This window comes from Pollachius pollachius (assembly GCF_949987615.1).
Source record: "Pollachius pollachius genome assembly, chromosome: 16".
NCBI classification, from domain to species: domain Eukaryota; kingdom Metazoa; phylum Chordata; class Actinopteri; order Gadiformes; family Gadidae; genus Pollachius; species Pollachius pollachius.
Window position 1 is genome coordinate 17,551,543 of NC_136949.1, and position 19,945 is coordinate 17,571,487.

General features: G+C 45.8%; 2 protein-coding genes across 2 annotated transcripts; both read left to right on the forward strand.

Moving 5' to 3' along the window:
* Nucleotides 1-5,104: 5,104 nt before the first annotated feature.
* On the forward strand, nucleotides 5,105-11,004 carry xkr5a (XK related 5a; the record flags this gene model as incomplete). The annotated part of the gene is made up of 7 exons (XM_079754054.1): nucleotides 5,105-5,237; nucleotides 6,348-6,531; nucleotides 6,998-7,182; nucleotides 7,416-7,628; nucleotides 8,156-8,325; nucleotides 8,939-9,050; nucleotides 10,001-11,004. 7 exons carry the CDS (start codon nucleotides 5,105-5,107, stop codon nucleotides 11,002-11,004), a joined length of 2,001 nt encoding a protein of 666 aa, XP_079610180.1.
* A 1,388-nt stretch (nucleotides 11,005-12,392) lies between these two features.
* Nucleotides 12,393-19,784, forward strand: tram2 (translocation associated membrane protein 2). Its single transcript, XM_079753107.1, has 11 exons — nucleotides 12,393-12,573; nucleotides 13,830-13,893; nucleotides 14,066-14,175; nucleotides 15,004-15,120; nucleotides 15,542-15,600; nucleotides 16,164-16,248; nucleotides 17,204-17,274; nucleotides 17,370-17,474; nucleotides 17,957-18,100; nucleotides 18,427-18,584; nucleotides 18,869-19,784. Exons 1-11 carry the CDS (start codon nucleotides 12,454-12,456, stop codon nucleotides 18,943-18,945), a joined length of 1,110 nt encoding a protein of 369 aa, XP_079609233.1. The 5' UTR covers nucleotides 12,393-12,453; the 3' UTR covers nucleotides 18,946-19,784.
* Nucleotides 19,785-19,945: the final 161 nt, after the last annotated feature.

Sequence of the window (19,945 nt, forward strand, 5' to 3'; positions counted from 1 at the left end):
AGGGGGACGTAAATTACACTCACATCTTCATTTGCATCAGTTGTTTGACCTTCGACCCCGCCCGCTTCACATCTAACCATTGATCACCCCTCTATATTACGCACCCCCGTCATTTCAACGACATTGATCTGCCCTTGCCCACGTCGCACTCTAAATCTCTCCCAGCATGAATGTGTCCAGCTCCTCTCCCTCCCCACCAACCTTAAGCCTTCTGCAGTCAGAGTCACTGTGTTCCTGAGGAGGGACATCTGATCCTCACTACAAAGGGCCGGGATTTACTCAAGACTCTGTGTGTGTGTGTGTGTGTGTGTGTGTGTGTGTGTGTGTGTGTGTGTGTGTGTGTGTGTGTGTCTCTCTCTCTCTCTCTCTCTCTCTCTCAGAGCTTGAGGGCTCTGTTGTGAGGTGAATGGTGTATCGTCTAACTGGGCTCTCTTGCTGTTTTCTGCAACCGATGGCCCACTTCCAAGAACCAACCATTGTTCTCATCTTCTTTTCTTCTTTCCTTGAAACAGGAATCTTATAGGATCGTTAGTAGGATGGATCTATAGAGGGATGGGTTGATGAATAGTTAGATAGAAACATGTTAGATACTTATATGACAGATGTTATAAAGAGAGATAGATAGAGAGATAGAGAGAGAGAGATAGAGAGACAGAGAGACAGAGAGAGAGAGAGAGATCGAGAGATCGATAGATAGATAGATAGATAGATAGATAGATAGATAGATAGATAGATAGATAGATAGATAGATAGATAGATAGATAGATACATACATACATACATACATAGATAGATACATAGATAGATAGATAGAGTGAGTAGTAATAGATTTTGTCAGCCTTTTCACAAACGTTTTAGCATAAGTATACCACATTAAATACAACCACCAGAAATAGATTAAACTATCTCTAAATTAATGAATACTCTGTGTGGCTTGTTTCTAAGGACCTTTCCAAAAACGTGTGTGAAATGAGTTGAAGGTAGTTGGCTCTCTCTAATTTCCAGTCAAACAGATTCTACTTCATCCACTAATGTGACAGGCGGCCTGGCCCATTAAATGGCTGTCTTATGGCGTCACCGCTGTTCTCTCTCAGCATCACATCCAGGACCACACCCCACAGAGCGAGGACGAACCTGCCCTGAGAGCAGACCCCCAGAGCAGACCCCCAGAGCAGACCCCAGAACAGAGTCCTGAGAGCAGACCCTGAGAGCAGACCCCCCAGAGCAGACCCCCCAGAGCAGAGTCCTGCAAGTCTGTAGATTAATAATGTTGTAATAATGTTGTAATCTAACCCTAATACTGGCTGCTACCTAAAATATATATATATACTAAAAGTATTGGCCATTGTGATCAAATGTGTAATAGTATACAATTATGACTGCTACTACTAGGCATACCATCAGCCTTGCGCCCACTTCTACTAATAAGACCAAAAAGCAATTCTAACAACATTAATAATCGATATAATTATACATAAATAAAGGCCAAACAATAGAGGGCCAAACAAAGCTAACCCACTGCTGCCCCCTGTTGGTATAAAACGGATTATTACAGATTATTGGTATGCACTTGCTTGTCATTTTAGAATTTGGTTTGCCAACAGTTTACATCTTCACTAGCAATTTCTTCTGTCAACAAAAATAAATCAATTTTAATTACTTTAATTTTAAATACGTATTTCAAACTATTAAGGAATTTGGACATTCTCAAATATGACCAGTTCATAATGAACTGTATGTGTATTTGTATTAGTTTCTCAGTGGAGAGATGGTCCTGGTGATCATCGCTGGTGTCTTGCCTGGCTCGGCTGGTTGTCCTGGTGATCATTGATGTTGTACTGTCTGTCTGGCTGGAGGTCTTGGTGATCATCATCGATGGTGTCCTGTCTGGCTCGGCTGGTGGTCCCGATCATGACACGATGAACGCCCCCTCCTGGAAGGGAATGGCAACTCCCAAGCAGAGCGGTTTAAATTCTTCTCCTAATATAAAGAGTCTTCTTCAATTAGAGTAAATGTAATGCCTATTTGAATCCTTAATAGCAGCAGCACGTTTACACATGTACAGGACATATTCATACAAGTCTTATTTCTGGTTGTTACTTTTAGTTAACTTTAAAGAAGCCTTACCATCAGCTTCAGGAGCTCCCTGTTTAGGTGACGCTGGTGTATTTCAGCCATGAGGTCTTTTGAGATAACTCTTAACACTTGCAAGCAAATTATAGAAATGAACATTGAAAATCAAGGTAGAATAACGATGACTTCAATAAAATATGTTTCCATGTACATTTGCTATTGATTAACCGAATAAACAAAACTATTTCCATATGTCTGAGTGGCCTGTTGCCTGTTGATGATGATCAGACATGTCATACAAGTATACATTTACATAAGGACTATTTGTATATCCCTATGAACAGGGAGAAGAGAGTATCCTGTATGCACGTGTGTCTACCCTTCAGAGGTGATGGGAGGCGACCTGGCGGTCCAGTCCTCTGAGGACCTGGAGGCCTGGGGTCCGCCCCTCCCCCAGGACCACTGAGCTGGCCCTCAGACCCAGTGTCAGTGAGGAGGATGCTTCAGTAGACCTGATCATGAAATGACCAGGTCTACAATACAACCACATGGTTGCATGGTCATTTGGTAAAAATATTGCTCATTGGTCATTTGTACCGAGAACATAGTTTAGAGGTATTTTATAACAAGGGAAGTTAATGAGAAATTACTAGAGACTAATTTAGAAAGGACTGGTTCTTAACAATTTAGGAAGCTTTCGTAGGCCTCTTCTTGATAATATAATGCTCATACAACTTAGTGTGTGCATCACTGCCCTTATGGCAATTCAATTAAGAGGAATTGGTCCAGTTTCACATTTTCTCTGTAAGATTATCTATGTGTCCTATAAAATGCTTAGGATTCTGCCCCAAATCCTGGAGGCAGACCAATGATTATTGTATAGTATGCAATGCTTTGTCTCTTAATGTACCCCTTATAAGGTCAGCCTGTTCTTCCTGACCCTCCCACCTCTTGATAAGGCACAAATGTACTCACCATTAGATAATCAATACAATTTCATAAGGTCTGAAGTCTGTTCCACTGCCAGACTTTTCGTATTTTTAAAAAATAACTAACCGTGTACTTACACCCTTAACTATTATACAATAAAGTATTATAGACATGATAGTAACAATTAACTATCCTTTTAATACCCATTTCTAAATAGTTACTATCCTCTTCTCACCTGTCCATCCTGCCTCTGACTCCTCCTCTCACCTGTCCATCCTGCCTCTGACTCCTCCTCTCACCTGTCCATCCTGCCTCTGACTCCTCCTCTCACCTGTCCTTCCTGCCTCTGACTCCACCCTTACCTGTCCATCCTGCCTCTGACTCCTCCTCTCACCTGTCCTTCCTGCCTCTGACTCCACCCTCACCTGTCCATCCTGTCTGTTTCCCACCTTTTATACAGCTCCTGTTCCTCAATGTTTGTTAACTACCCAGCCTATTTACACCCTGGGTTGTAAGTGCCACCTTGTTCGATTGTTTTATCGTTATTCCTAGCTTGGCTAGTCAGTTCTTTCTGACTATTACTGCCTGCCTGCCTGCTTGCCTGCCTGCCTGCTTGCTTGTCTGAGTATTTCTGGATTTACCAGTAGTCCTGACCTTTAGCGTTCCTGGACTCCTCTCCTGGCGGTGACCTGGCTCTTCTTTCTTTGTTTTATTTTTGTCCCTGTTTTTATCATCATTGTGTTTTTTTGTACTTCCTCCTGGGAAGCAGGAGTTGATTATTGTTAATGTTTGCTCTGCTTCAAATAAATATGTTGGAACTTTATTCTGCTTTTGGGTTCATATTTCACATACAGCTTACATCTATAACCTAACCAGAACCTAATATCTAAGCACTAACCTCATAACTGAATGCTCTTACCAAATTCCTAAATGTTCCAAGCTAATTCCTAAACATAACCATCTCCAAAATAAGGCCTAAACTTGACTATAGAACAGTAGCCTATCTATACACTCCTAAAAATACACCTTTGGAAACAAAACAATTGGAAACGTTATACCTACAATTAGCCATCCCTAATGTCATACCCATATGTCATACCAGTCGTACCAGAAGTTTGGTTTAGTAGCTAAAGCAAACTTCTCCCTTGGTCTCTCCCCACCTCAATGTTTAAAATGCATCTGAGCTGTAATTACGTACAATAAACTTTGTTTTGTTTTTTCCTATTTTTATAGGAAATGTTCCTATAATGAAACTATTCAGTGAAATTGGATGCAAACGATTTCTATAGGAAACACTGGGACTCACATATATTTCAGTTGGTTCATAATATGGTCCTTTGGGTTTAGTGTATTGGTGATAGGTGCGAGTTGTGACTTTTTTTTTCTCTCTCCCGCCTTTTAAGAAAGTATGGCCTACTAAAATAACCTATTGTGCTTAAAGTGATGTGACGTTCAGCTTGCAACTTTCCGATATATGTGAGGCCTGCCCGTAATGGAGTGGAGCCCAGGTTGTGCAAATCGATTGAACACACCAACTAATGAAATAGTCATGTTTGGAATGAATTAGACGTTGAACCCTTAACACACTGACATCATCCAGCAGACCCCAGACGCTGGTTATAATGTCTCCGTGGGGCAGCCTTGTACAGCCTTAGGGCAACTACATATTACTTTTGTAATTAATCGAACTGCTATTTATAGTAAATAGTTGCACTTAAGAGCTTCTTGACCCAGATATCCTAAGTATGATCAAAATGTAAAGCAAATCAGTCCGATCTGCCATGGATGGATATAACGGTAACTTGGAGATAACGCGCCGCCAAGGTCCGAGCGTGTACACGCGCGCCGCCATGGGCTGTGCGTGTACAGGCGCGCCGCAATGGGCCGTGCGTGTGCAGGCGCGCCACCATGCATGTACCGTGCGTGTACAGGCGCGCCGCCGCCGAGTGCGCTGTCACTTTAAAGCCCTGCTGTGACGTCAGATATTTTGGTCGGTAGAGTGGCAGCAGCGGGAGGAGGAGGTGTGACGGATGGAGAGAAGGTGAAGAAGGATGCCTTGGACAATGTCTCCGGGTTACTGTCCCACTGACCGACCCGCATCATGATCACCGCCGCCGCGGGTTTGGCCCACAGGAGGCCAGCGGCTGCTCGGCGGAGCCGCTGCTGGACCGCGTGGTGCCAGGCGGCTCTGCTCGGCGCGTCGGCTCTGGTGATCGTGGCGGAGAGGACCGCGCGTAAGTGAGCGTGAGATTCCCATAGACACAGCAGGGAAATGGGTTTGATGTTTTCTGACGTGTATGAGATAAGAAGTGTGTTACGCATACTGTTTATGTGTACATCATAGGCTATTCCTCGCATTATATTCGTAGACCACAAGATGCTTTGGTTTTTTGATACTGGAGCTCTTTCGTAAGCCATTATTTAGTAGGCTACTCTATACATGAATCCATCCGTAAGGTTAGCTGCCCAAGCTAAAGAGCATGCTTCCATTGAATACCTGAAGTCACCCCTTGGCCAATTAAAGGTCAAGCTTTTCTCTGCGTTGGCCGGGCAACCGGACCTATGCGCAAAATGTTTCCAAATGGGTTCGCTCTATAGAAATAACAGCATTTTGCATTGCATATATCTCTGTAGTGCAAAAAATGTCAGTAGAGCTACAAATGGTTTAACCTTGAACATACATTTGAGCCACCACCACTATTTTTTTTTTATGTGTCTGAAGATAATCAACGATTCAGCTCCATTGCACCGTGTTTTCTAAAATGAATGCCCTTGAGATTTCTGCATTGATGTAATAGGCTATAAGGTAAATAATTGAGCATCACTCATCTTGTTCAAATGATTTCATCCTGGACTTGATCCACTTGATCCACTGGGGTCATTGCCAGAGGGGTTCGGTTGGGGACGATGCTGCTGACAAGGGCACAGCCTGGGAGATGAGGTGTCACAATTTGCTGGGAAAGTGACAGTGAGGACAGCCTGTGCTGCATACATTTTCTAACTGTAATAAAATTGCACCATAGTCTGTTTTTAACTGCCGTGTCTGGATTTCAGAGTGTTTACTTTGCCCTCAACTGCCCCATTTCTCCCAGAGTCTATATTCTACTTATAACTTCCATTTGTTTGCGCATCTGTTGGGTGTACCAAAAGCTTTGTGGAGTAGACTGAGGGCAAGAATGAGTAGTCTACTGGTTTGGATGAGTGGCTCCCAGCTGAAAGGTTCTTGGTTCAATCACCAATGTATGCAGTCTACCTTTAGCTATCCAACGGCGCAATGCATTCCTACCTGTGCCTCGATGACATTTATCTCTAAACTCACCTGAAGTCCTCCTTCCCCTGTTCAGTGTTCTACTGCTTTGGCTTTTACCTGTGGAATGAGGAGACCCAGTGGGCGGGGCTCACCCTGGGCCTCTTCCTGCCCGGGGTGGCGGTCCAGGCCCTGAGCGCCAAGTGGTACCATGATGACGGTGACGAACGGCGTTGCTACCTCTCCGTCGTACATCTGTTGCACCTGGGCATCTTCAAGCGGTGAGGACTCTGGCTGGCTGACAGAACGGCTTGAGTAGCACCGTGCATGGCTTGGTACTTATCGCTGATGGCTGTGCAACATCCATTAACAAGAGAAACCTTTAAAAGCCCCTATTTGACGAAAGGTTTTCAGCCTTTTAGATGTCTCAAGTGTGTTGAGAGTATGTTAAGGGTCGACCAAGGTAAAATCCATTCCTTAAAAATAAATGTATACAAAAATAGTCTTCCTTTTATCTTGTTTCTAAAGTGTAGCTCTTGCTTCGCTTATTCTTTCCGTTGTATGTAACAGCATGGCTCTTGCCATTTCTGGGTTGTATCATGGTTGAATGCACTTGCTTTGGATAAAAAGGGAAATTAATACAATGTCACGTAATCCAGATATTGCTTGTGAAGGATTTGAAATTAGATTGAATATAATAATAATAATAATTATGATCATTACAATAACAGTGTGCTTTCTGTGCAGCCTGTGGGAGTGCATCCGCACGGTGCTCTACCTGCAGGGCTCGGTGGGCCAGCTGGGGGCCGCCGTCATGCAGCAGGCGGACGTCGCCGCGCTCTGGCTGCTGGAGGCCCTGGTGCTCACCCTGCCCCAGAGCCTGCTGCAGGCCTACGTGGTGGTATCCACTGACGTGGGCATCATGTCCCCAGGTACACCCAGCCTCCAGCCCCCTGCTTAACACCTTCCGGTTGTGTTGGTGCTCGGTTGCCCAGTGGTACCGAGGATCCATTTGATGCAGTTGTAGATGTTAGGGAAGGCACTGCTGAACTGAAGCAAAAATGTGACACTTCTACGCTCCACTTACCTGCAAAGGTTTTAATTTGAAATGAATCGAAGCCTCTTTGCTCTCCTTCCTCCTCTCCTTCATGGCGGCCTTCTGCAGTGGCCTACTGCTGCGGCTTCTGCCTGCTGTCGCTGTCCTGGGCCCTGGTGCTGTACAGCCGGGCGTGCTGCCTGATTCGGCCGGGCCACCTGGACATGCCCCCCGCCGCCCTGCTGTGCCAGCTGGTCTGGCGGGCGGGCATGTTGACAGCCAGGGTCACCAGCCTCATGGTCTTCGCCCGGGTCTTCAACTGGTGGGTGGTGGGAGTGGCAGGTGAGCGTGCACAGAGGAGAGGGTACCGAGAGGCCGGATACCTCTAGGAACGTTTGGTAGCGCGGTGTTATTAGGTGTATTGGTTCATGGTAACAGTGTGCACACGCTGGGAATAGAATTATAATTGTATTTTTGCCCTCAAACCAACCAGACCAGTCTGCAACTTCTTTAACCCTCTGGAAAGAGACTTTATTATCGTACCATCATCCAAGTGATGTTCAGAGAGGTTTTCTTTATCAACATTAGTTTTAATTAATTATAATGCTTAATAATTTGATCATATGTAAGAATAATTTCGATTTTGTGTAGATTGATTGTCAATGTGAATCCCCAGCACTGAGAGATAGAGAAAATACTGATTTTGCTTTTGTACTACACCGTTATGACTGCACTCATACTGTGCATGTGTGCATGGATCCGAGTGCTGCAGCAGTGTGTGCTGCGCTCGTAGCCTCAAGGCCCACCGCAGCCCCAGGTATTATCTTACCTTCTCACCAGTCTGTTTCACCTTCCCCACTGACCTTCAGGCTTCCACTGGCTCACAGCCTCCTTCTGGCTGGTCTCCCAGCAACCAGACATCTGCACGGGCCCCTGGTGCTGGAGGGCCTTCAACGCCGTCATGGGCCTGGTACACATCTTCCTCTTCCTCAACGTCAAGGACGGACCCTCGCGCTACCACGTTGTTGGCTTCTACGCGGTGTGTGCCGTCCGACTGCAAGATGAAAAAATCTCTTTCCCTCAGTTTTAATCTGGGCTTTCCTCTGTGTGACCCGACTTGTTTAGTGTAGTTCAGTCCCTTACTGGCATGGGTTTTTATTTAGAAGCAAAGTGTCCTCCACGGATATAGTGTTACGGTGTCATTGACCGACACTGAGGACGCAACCCGTGCATACAAAGAGAAAGAAATGCTAACTCATCCCCGCTTGCTCTCTCACTCGCTCATTCACAAACACGCACGCACGCAGGCACACACACGCACGCACGGTAGCATGCAAGCACGCCCGCACGCACACACACACACACACACACACACAGACGCACACATACTCTGCGTTGTCATCCTCACCTCTGTGTCCCGAGCCGACAGTGACGTCAGGGCTGTCTTTAGATGAGTGATTCTCTCCCTCTCTCTGTCTGTCTCTCTCTCTCCCACTGTCTGTCTGTCTGTCTGTCTGTCTGTCTGTCTGTCTGTCTGTCTGTCTGTCTCTCTTTATTTCTCTGTCTCTCTCTCTCTCTCTCTCTCTCTCTCTCTCTCTCTCTCTCTCTCTCTCTCTCTCTCTCTCTCTCGCTCTCTCTCTCTCTCTCTCTAGTTCATGTTGGTGGAGAACGCCATGCTCCTGCTGGCTGCCTCTGACGTCCTGAGCGAGGCGTCATGGGAGAGCATCACCCTCCCCTCGGCCGTGCTCTGTAGCTTCCTCCTGGGTGAGAGCCAAGGCCTTCTTACATCCACTGTCCGCTGCTGCCCTTGAAATGTGGATCTCATGGCTGTGTTTGTACTTTGCGCACGGTAACCCTAAATTTATGGGGTGTAGGTACTGCAAGGGATTCTGGGTAAACAGGCTGTCTTACATAGACCGTGGTGGGTTGACCTCAAACTGTACATGGAAATCACCTGTTTGCTTGCATGTCAGCTGTTTGCTGAGTTTGTTGAAAGACTTGTTTGATGTATTTGCTTGAACACAGAACTCTCTTACCAAGAATCAAATCCAACACCATGGCTACCTGCCTAGCACTGCTGATTTCTTTGGGAGATTACCTGGGCTGGCCTGGTCAATCCCTCGATGGGAGACCAGATGGTGCTGGTAGAGGTGTTGCAGGGCCACTAGGTGGTGGTCATCCCTCCGGCCTACTTGCCCGATGACAGGTTGCTTACCCCAGTGTCCTGGCCCCATTCCCACTGTGGCTCTTACCAGTATGGCCTTTGGCCACCTAACCATGCCCTGGTCTCTGATTGGAGTGGATCATTCCCCAGTGAGAGGGGAGCGTTCCAGCACTTACTAGGATAATATCCCCCCCCATCAAACACAGACACACACACAAACAAACACACTCACTATTTAAAGTGCTTTGGGTGTCTTTTAAAGCAAAAAAATAGAAGAAAAAACGATTTAACCTTCCCGCAAACACCCCTGTAGTGTTTTGGCTCAATTGCCTTTTGCTGGTTTTGAGCCATGCCAGACGGTCACAGAACCCGGTTTCAATGTGTTTGTGTATAAATAATTCATGAATTAATGAAGTAAGCCTATTTTCACCTGATACTATTTATGTACAAATTCAATTCGACCTTGCCTTGGTCTCTGGAGAACACAAAGGTGTTCAGTAAGCACTCAGTGATGTAGAGCCACTATTGAGCTCTATGTGTCCTCTCCCAGGCGCTGCCTCCATGGTCCTGTACTACCGGCTGCTGCACCCCAAGTCCACGGAGATCTCCCAGGGCCTGCGCCGCAGCAGCCATATGGGCAGTGCATGCCTGGAGCCCGGGGAGTCCTTCTTCTCGCTGGGGGACAAGAGCGCGCCGCTGCCCTCCATCCCCAACCACGGCAGCTTCTTCCTGCCCCGGGCCGCTGGGTCCCTGGCCGAGCACCCGGGCCCCTGCGGGGCCAGGCCCAGCAGTGCGTGTCCCTGCTACCACCACCACTGGCTCCTGATCCGGCTGGCCCTGAAGACGGGGGACCTGGCCAAGATCAACCGGGCCTACGGCTCGGGGGGCACGGCCACCATCATGGACATGGAGGAGTACAACCAGGGCTTCAAGAGCAACGAGGGGACTATCACGGCGGGGGGCGTCAGCGTGGACCAGGTGTCCGCCTCCGACTCGCTGGGCCAGGGGCTGGCACCGCTGTCAGACTGCAAGGAGGAGTTCCAGAGCGTGAGCGAGCCCACGTCGGTCAGCTCAGGGGAGGAGGAGGAGGAGGAGGAAGAGGAAGAGGAGGAGGAGGAGGAAGAAGAGGAGGAGGAGGAGACGGAGGACAGCATGAAGACTGAGAGCCCGCTGGACTCTGAGCTGTCGCGCGTTAAGCGCAGCTCGCCCGAGGGGAAATCCGTGTTCGGGGACAGCCCCGAGCACTACTACTGCCCGACCGAGTCCAGCTCCACCCTGTACTTCAGCGCAGACCCCCAGTCCCCCAGTCGCACCAGCCTGGACAGGGACGGGTCCGGGGGTCCGGAGCAGGCCTCCACGCGCCTGGCCTCCATCCCCAGTGACCCGGCCCTGAACAGGGGGGCCCAGGGGCCAGCAGGGCGGCTGGGTCCGTGCTACACCTCCAGCCCTAAGTTAGACTCAGGGTCCCAGGCCACCCCGGCCATCGTACCCCACCTCACAGGTCCCAGGAGGCAGCTCATCATGTCCCGTAGGGACGAGGAGGAGACCTTCTGACCTGTGTCTTCAGAGAGGAAGAGGGTGTAGAGCGGGACGTCTCCACCAGTCAAACCGATATACCAGCTCTTTGTTATCATATACAAGCTTATCGTGACACAAGGTTTTTAAACTTAGGAGTACTTTTGGATAATTAGCAGCAGCATTATTCTCCGAATATCCGGTGTGCTGCATATGCTATACATAAATATACTTTAAGATAGGCATTAAGTATATTTGCTGGGGCTTGCTCACACTTTTCAATAAACAACCACTCTATAATAAAGTAGGCACTTAATAATCAGAATATAAATGGTGGACTGGATTTATGCTGATGCAGCTTCTTGTCTGACAACAGTAACAAGCTCTGGGTTTAACCAAAATAACATACATATCTGGTATTTTTCACTAGTTTGTTGGGCAATATTATAAGGTAGCCTTGCTATCTCTAGTTTGTGAAACATATTCATTGTTTCTATCAAGTGGTGTGCATTACTTAAGCAATCAGGATTTCTGAATATCGAAACATAGAATATTAAGATGTGTACGATTGCAGGGAAAGTAGCTTCGAACCTTAAGTTGGTAAAACTTGGGATAACTTGGGATAATGTGCATTTTGAGTTCAATTCTGCAACTCTTTCAGAGTGGGCTTCACTATTTCGGGGTGGGCTTAACATAAGCACAAGTTTATTCTGTACCACATACTGTACCTATACTGGTGGGATAAGTAGCATTCCCATTGAAACAGTTATGCATTCCAAGAGGAGTTTGCTGATTTAAGGGTTTTCTTAAACTACTGGGCAACATTATGATTTGAAATTAATCAAAACATGTTGACGGTGTACTGTAATGTGTTGAATAGTGGTTTAAACTGACACTATGTGTAAAATGAAGTCTCATCTCTATGCGTCTGGTATTCTATTGATGAAAGTGTTTTAAATGTTGTTCAAGCTTTATAGGTACCTGTGTATTTCCCTTCATGCTTTTTTTTTATTTGGGGTGTATTTTTGTATTTATCAGTGAGGTAAAATCACCCAATGAACTCAAACATGAAACTGAAACAAATCAAGTTTCGTATTTCAATCTCTCAGGTTATTGCCTACTTAAAATTGTGACCCGTGCAGAGTAGCCGCTGGTGGCTTTTAATAAGCAATAAATATCTATGTGGAATGGTGTGATGGTAATTGCGTCACTTATTTCAATAAATGAATTAGAATTGATATTGTTGTAGGACAATTGCTTTCAGAAAATGTACTCAATGACCCACGTTTTAATTAGGCTGTATTAGATTTAATTAAAATAGTAAAGCATTTGCGCTTTCATATGCAGTTGTTTCAATGAAGGAATTTTTGGTGGTTGCCCCTTTAAGAGTTTGCACATGCGCAGATCGATGAGAAAGTTACTCCTGAACTTCGCAGATCTTCTCTGATTTAGAGGGAAATCAGAGAAACCTCTTCTCTCTTTGCCGAAATGGCTTTCCGCCGAAGAAACAAGAGCTACCCGTTCTTCAGTCAGGAATTCCTCATCCAGAACCATGCAGACATCGTCTTTGGTTTGGTGATTGTCGTTTTGATTGGATTGATGTTTGAGGTGAGATGAACTCATATTCTGCATTTGCCAGCTGTTTTCTTTGGCACGTCTTCTGGTCATCTTTCGATACAGCGCCAGTGGAACTAAACTATAAAGGGCTTTAAATCATTACAATCTCAAAGCAAAAGCGTTGCTTGTGCCTCCATCTGTTGCTGTGTTTATCAATGGGCTCTGTTGGTGGCTTAATGACACATTGTTACACTTTTCAAACATTAGTGACCACTGATTGTTTCTACTTTAATTGTTCTTGACCATACAAAGGCTGAAATCGCTACATTTAAATTGAGTGAGGAATGTTTTTACTTTGCATTGGCCCTTTTCTTGCCACGGGACGATGGCATAAAGTGGATCATGTCTATGGTTCTCTCAGGCCTATAGGCTATGGTAACAGGACGGGATGCCCGGCTCAGACCCCTGCTCATTCATGCTTGTTGCTATCCAACACGTCAATCCACGCTGCACCAGGGAATGTTGATTTTTTGTAATTCGTTATAAAGTCGTTTTAAAGCTTTTAGAGCCGAGAAGACAGCTTCCACCACTTGCTCCCCTGTTCACTGCCACGTCTCCGTCTCTGGACGCTTCGCTGCAGGAGCTCAGCTGCACACACTGCGTTCACCTCGGTGCGTTCAGCCAGTGACACGTAACACTTTACAGTGCATGCCAACGCAATCCAGATTAGAACAAAACTCCACACAACGTGGCTCTGTGGGCTTCACGGTTGAGTTATCGGTGTTAATACTGCTACGGTTGTCGATGTGATGTACGGTTGTCGATGTGTTTCAATTCGAAATCCTACATCGGAAGGGTCGGGTCCTCTTTCGGAAGGGGATTTCCTTTCCTTGTTTGCATAGTTTTAAAGTAACACCGCTTCTTGGATGTAAACGTCACTGCTGGGAATTTGCGTCCTACATTCGGTGGTTTTAAACTTGGACTAACTTGTTAACAAAGGCACCTGTGGCCCCCCGCCGCGCACGGAATGTGTGTGTGCGGCCCCTGAGCCGGCGGCGCGCCGCTCAGGGCAGCCCCCCCGTCCCATGTCAATGCAAGCCTTGTCATGCCGACGACGTTTCTATTTTTTAAATGGTTTTACGTCGTCATCTTCTTAGAATTTGCCCCGTGGCGTCAAATTACAGAAGGCAGTCTCAACGAATAGAATCCCCAGTAGCATACTTCTTGGCCCACGTCATACTTGTGAATGCCCATTTGTGTCATTTGGGGTAATTGTGATGATGCCAATTCCCATTTCTGTTTTCTAGGCAACAGCGAAAACAGCCATACTGTTCATTCAGCCTCAGTACAACATCAGCACGTTATCGCCAGGTATGACCCCCTCTGCGTTTTCTTTTTCATCCAACATTCACATATGCTGAATATTGAGAACATTATATCCACATATTATTTACTTAATGTAGTATCGGATGCAATGTCACTTAAGTGTGTGTGTGTGTGTGTGTGTGTGTGTGTGTGTGTGTGTGTGTGTGTGTGTGTGCAGACGGTGAGGTGACCTTCTACCACTACGGATGGAGGGACTGCGCGACAATCCTCTTCTACTTCTTCATAGCCATCATCCTGCACGCCGTGGTGCAGGAGTACGTCCTGGATGTGAGTACCGCCACCCCCGCTGCATTGTGGGTATAGTAGGAGAGTAACCTAGAGAGAGAAACTGTCCTGACCTACATTGCTGTATAGCGAGAATCCCAGGGTGGGTATTATCTTACGACAGGCAGTTGATCCACAAAGCGCATGAGGGGAGAACCTTTTTCAAACCATCGAAAATAGGATCTATATCAATATATGGATTGTGTCTGTGTGTGTGTGTGTGTGTGTGTGTGTGTGTGTGTGTGTGTGTGGGTTAAAACTGACTTCCACACACAATGGCCCCCCCTGAAACTCAAATGGATGCACAATTTCCCTTTTCTGTCACGCATTCAGAACTCTTGTGTTGTTGAAAAATGAGTGATCATGGAGCCTCCATGATACACTGGTCCATGTGAGTGCGAGACAGAAACAGGCGTGGCATTCAGAGGGAGTTATATTGCTTACCTTCACAAAGGCCGTCGTAAGGGAATACCATTGAATGGAATAGTTTCTATCAAGACGTGTGTATTCTGCTGCACAATGGAGCCTGGGCCACTTATTTTGTTGCCCCTGGATACAGGTATTTGTGTCACCGACGCACTTCATCGGCATCACGCACAAGGAAGAGGCTCTTTTTTTCTTTTGTTGTTTATATCTCAGTGGCCCAGCCGGTTGGTTGGGTGGCCGGTTAGGTGGGTTGGTGGTTACTAGAACGTTCTGGGCTAAGCATTGCTAATGGGAGACCCCAGATTTAGTTCACACTCACAAATGCAATGCAACTTTTATGATTTATAAATAGTTTTACATGGGCCGAAGGCCACAAGCGGCATTGACATGTGGTTCCTGTTGCAGAAAGTGAACCGCCGCCTGCATCTGTCCAAGAGCAAGAACACCAAGTTCAACGAGTCGGGCCAGCTGTGTGTGTTCCACCTGGTGTCCAGTGTGTGGAGCCTGTACATCCTCGTCACGGTGATGACACGCTCAATGCTTTTAACACCTCACTATTGTCAAATTGACTCCACCATCTCACTATTGCCGAAGTCAATACATCTCACTATTGTCAAAGTGACTACCCCATCTCACTATTGTCAAAGTCACTACCCCAACTCACTATTGTCAAAGTGATTACACCATCTCACTATTGTCATAGTGACTACACCACTATTATCAGAGTCAATACATCTCGGTATTGACCTTTTATTTTTGGTCTAGTTACTCATTATAACTTTCTGCTTCATCATCCCTGGAAGGAAGGATCCAGTTTCTTCCTTTTCCTGTTGGGCTCTGGGGAGTTTGCTTATCCAGAGGCTTAATGTGGGCCATTTACACTTTAAAATTGATAAGAGGCCATGCTAATACATTTGACTTGACTGTTCTATTGACTTTTCAGGAGGGGTACCTCCTCCATCCCAGCAGCCTCTGGGAGAACTACCCTCACGCTCACCTCAGGTGAGAACGCTCAGCCAACTCTAACTAGAGCAGGCTTTGTGTGTCTGTCTGGCCTTCAATTTACTCGACAACCGTTTGTGCGATCGACTTCAAACTTGTCGGGGGTATTGGTGAGGAGTCTGAGGACCCAAGGAAGCGTTTGAGCGTGTGGTTGAGGTTGTTTGGATAAGAAGCTTGTTAGAAAGCGCCAAGCAGAAATACGGAAGGCCAAGCAGTCAGCCTTGAATTTCGAACCGGCTTGTTTTGACCGGCACTGCAGTAGTTTTAATTTAATTTGTATAATCAAACCTGAAGGCTGGATATTTAAGTGCAGCAAATAAGTATTGGAAAAAAGGCAACGTTCAAAGAAACGTTCTAATTGCTTTGAAAAGCTCTGCTTGGCTATTTCCAACGGTAATTTAAGTTCAACATTGAAGATCCAGAAGAGCCTTGAAGCCTTGTGGACCTTATGAGACTGAACAGAAATCATTCTCTTACTGGCGTCTCCACCTCCTTCTCACCCCTTTCTCCCTCCCCGTCTCTCTGTCTTGTCTGGCTCTGTGCATGCCTCCGTGCTGGTCCAGGTTACAGGTGAAGTTCTTCTACCTGGCTCAGCTGGCCTACTGGCTCCATGCACTGCCCGAGCTCTACTTCCAGAAAGTGCGCAAGGTCAGTAGGGCGAGATCATGGCAAGCCAACCCAATGTCTCCGGGTTTGTCCTTAGAAGTGAAGGATGTTCCCTAGAGTGGTGGCATTCCAGGAATCCCTTGTTTTATTTTTTTTTCATTGAACGACTCCATGCATGGTTGGGCGCCATAGTGGACACCTTTAATTCACCTAATGCAAAAAAAAAAGGTTTTATTTATCAGTTATTCTTTGTAATTCTAGTGAAAAGACATGCCTCTTTTGTTCTTATACTGGGACTTTAATTTCTTCATATCATATACGAATTGTTTCTGTCACAATGTGTAACATTTCCACTAGCTTGTAGATTAACTAACCTGGACATATCTATAGTCAATGCTGATCTATAGTGATAAAAAAAAAAATCACAACCTAACTTATACACTCGATATATCTAAAAAGTGCTGGACATTTTTGCCAAATCCAACATCCCAGGTGGGGAGGAAGGGTGATATCGGTCTCATTTCTGACCCACCCCCTCCTCCCTGGGGACTTCACAGTCAGAACAACCCGGTCTCTCTCAGGCTGCTAGGGAGACAGGAAGTGGATAGGGAGTTTCCTGTGAATGTACCTGAGCTGCGCCTAGCATGCAAAATGGGGAACATTCATGGTTCTGCTTTTATACTCTACTTTCCCAATATATATATTTATATATAGATATGTGGGGCGGCAGTAGCTCAGGAGGAAGAGAAGGTTTGCTGGTAGCCAGAAGGTTGCTAGTACGATCCTTGACTCCTCCTAGGAGGTGTCCCTGAGCAAGACGCCTCACTGCTCCTGACGAGCTGGCAGTCGCCCTGCGTGGTTGACTCCGCCGTCAGTGCTGTAGTCGCTTTTGATAAGGGCGTCAGCAAAATCCCCTAAATGTAAATTTACATACATATATCTCTCTAGATTCTAGTCTGTAAATCCCACCAGTTCAATGCTCCCTGTTGTTGTCCAGGAGGAGGTTCCTCGACAGCTGCAGTACATCTGCCTTTACCTGCTCCACGTCCTGGCAGCCTACATGTTGAAGTGAGTTTGGTTGCATGACTACTGGACATTTCATAACGTATCCAATGAAAGATCACTGATCTTCCTTCTCCCCCCCCTTTCCTTCTACGATGCAGTCTGTCTCGTGTGGGGCTGGTGCTCCTCTTCCTCCAGTATTTCTCGGAGCTTCTCTTCCACATCGCCCGCCTCTTCTACTTCACTGACGAGAGCCACCAGAAAATGTTTGCTTCCATCATTTCCCCATTCCTATAAAATCTGATTAGCGTTGACTTATCCAATGTAACAATGTGTAGGCTTACTCTGTTGCTTGCTGCACTAAAATCTCCCATGCTTAAGAAGAGGGTGATAAGGAGGGTCGATCCTTCCATATGAAAAGCTTCCTCTTTTCACTTTCTTGAAGAGTATAGACAGCCATATTTGTTTCACCTAAGTTGCTTTGGATTAGAGCGTCTGCTAAATGTAAATTTAAATGAGTAGACCCAACACTTTGGCCTTTACAGTCTTTATGTTGGTGTCTCAACATGTAGGTTTCATGTCTTGACATTGCTGAAGAAGAATCAAGCATATTGCAGTATTATTGCATCTATTATTATTTTAACTTCTAACTTTAAAAATAAAAATGATTGGCAATGATTGTGATTTATGGGAAGGAGAGGAGATTGTGTGTCCATCAGGCCTTAGTTGACCTGTCTCTGGTGTCCAGGTTTGACCTGTGGGCGGCGGGCTTCGTGTTTACCCGTATGGTCACCCTGACCCTGAGCTTCCTGGTGGTGGGCTTCGGTCTGGCCCGCGCTGAAAACCAGGGCTTTGATCTGGAGATGGGCAACTTCAACACCGTGCTCATACGGTAGGGTACCGAGTACCATCGGGTTAACCTACGTTTGAACATGTCTCTTTAAACACGTTTAAAAACATAAAGCAAACTTGTGACTGGGTTATGAATGTATTTGATTAATAACATGTTAATATTTGCTTATAATTTGTTTTAATACAATTCCTACACAATGTCCTAATACAATGCTTCAAGCAAAATGATAGATCAGAAAAGATGTTTGTCTCCCATAATGTCATTATTTTACATTTGTATTTTATAAAAAAAAAATTAAAGGCCAATGCTGCCGCTAGACCATATTCTGGTCTAGCCCCACCAACCCTGGCTCTCTCTCCTCACAGGATGACTGTTCTCCTGCTGGTGTGTGTGACCCAGTCCTGGCTGCTGTGGAAGTTCATCCGGTTCCAGCTGCGGCGATGGCGCGAGTTCAGACGCACACAGGACGCACGCAAGAAGGCCGTGCCCAAACCAGCCCTGCGGCCGCTGAAGAGGGACTCGCGTGAGTTAGCAACACAGCGTTTAATTGGGACTGTTATTAGCTAGTAAGCTCGTTAATATGAGCAAGGTTAGGGGGGTAAGTGTTGCTTGGAGTTGCTGCCCACGGTTAAAGTAAATATAGTGGAGATAGTTTTTAGTGGCAATAGCCCACTGTTCTTTTCTTTTGCTTTCTTTCTTGAATGAGGGATGATATATGGAAATCATTCCATTAGCTTTTGATGGAGACACACACACACACACTGTTCTTTGACCTTCTCTCTAACTACTCCTCCGTCTCCCCATCAGTTGGCCACCATGAGAACGGAGTGCTCAAGGCAGAGAACGGCGCCTCCCCTCGGACCAAGAAGATCAAAGCCCCCTAGGCCTGGCTCTGTGGCGGCCGCCCTGAACAGCGGCCTTAAACCCAGACAATGGAACCCCAGCAGCACACGGGAGAAACTGGCCGCTGACCGCTATCAACGGCCTGATGTCCGGTGGTGTCACCAGGACTCGGTTGCTATGGACACCGGCTTGAATGCCGGACAAATAAAAACCGCCGCCTTGAAACAGAAACCCCTTGAGTTCTAAAGACATTTTTCGCTTTCTATAATATCAGTATTTTTTTTTTGTTTTGTGTTTTTTTTATATCACAAAGTGCTACCTGCTATCGCACCGTACGTAATGGTATGGGATATTGAATGATTTACTTGTAAAAGCCTATTGCAACACACAAAAAAACACATTGTATAACCTGTGCCAAAATCGAACGTGTCAATGTCTAATGGTCATAAATGCGTACTGTACCGGTTCAGATGTGGCCAACGTTTTGGACTCCCGGTTAGACCTAGCTTTGCTTTTTTTGGATTTTGTTTTACTTATTTCTGCACAAAAAAATGTTACTGATGCAATGGAGAATCAATAGATACTGTATGCAGTCGGATGGTCCTATATGTTGCATATTACCTTAATACCAAGGAATGGTATTATTGTAATGAATGGGGCGGTGCTTTAGAGAGATGTAGCCAATTAAAACTAAGTGAACACCTTAGCTCTTCTTCCTATTGGTCCTGGTCCTCTCGCAGGCACTTGGAAGTAAACCCCATGTATTTCTGTATGTATGTTTAATGATACTGCAAGCCAATACATGTGTTTTGTTTTTTTTGTAATCTTTTGTTCAAGATTTATTACATAATTAAATGAAGCATATTTCTCAAATGGTTAATTTAGTCAACTTTATTGTGATTACCTTCTGTCTTTCATGTTCCTTCTCCGGGAAACCGTTGTGGATATAAACCACAAATATCACAATTAAACAAGTCTATTTTGTAATTACCACAAAATAAAGCATGATGGGGGTAGTTAATTTCTGTGCAAACACTGTCT

Coding starts and splice junctions, on each gene's coding strand:
- tram2 (XM_079753107.1), top strand. CDS start 12,454: ATGGCTTTCCGCCGAAGAAACAAGAGCTACCCGTTCTTCAGTCAGGAA. Junction 15,601..16,163: donor TACCCTCACGCTCACCTCAG/GTGAGAACGCTC, acceptor GTGCTGGTCCAG/GTTACAGGTGAAGTTCTTCT. Junction 17,475..17,956: donor GACGAGAGCCACCAGAAAAT/GTTTGCTTCCAT, acceptor TCTGGTGTCCAG/GTTTGACCTGTGGGCGGCGG.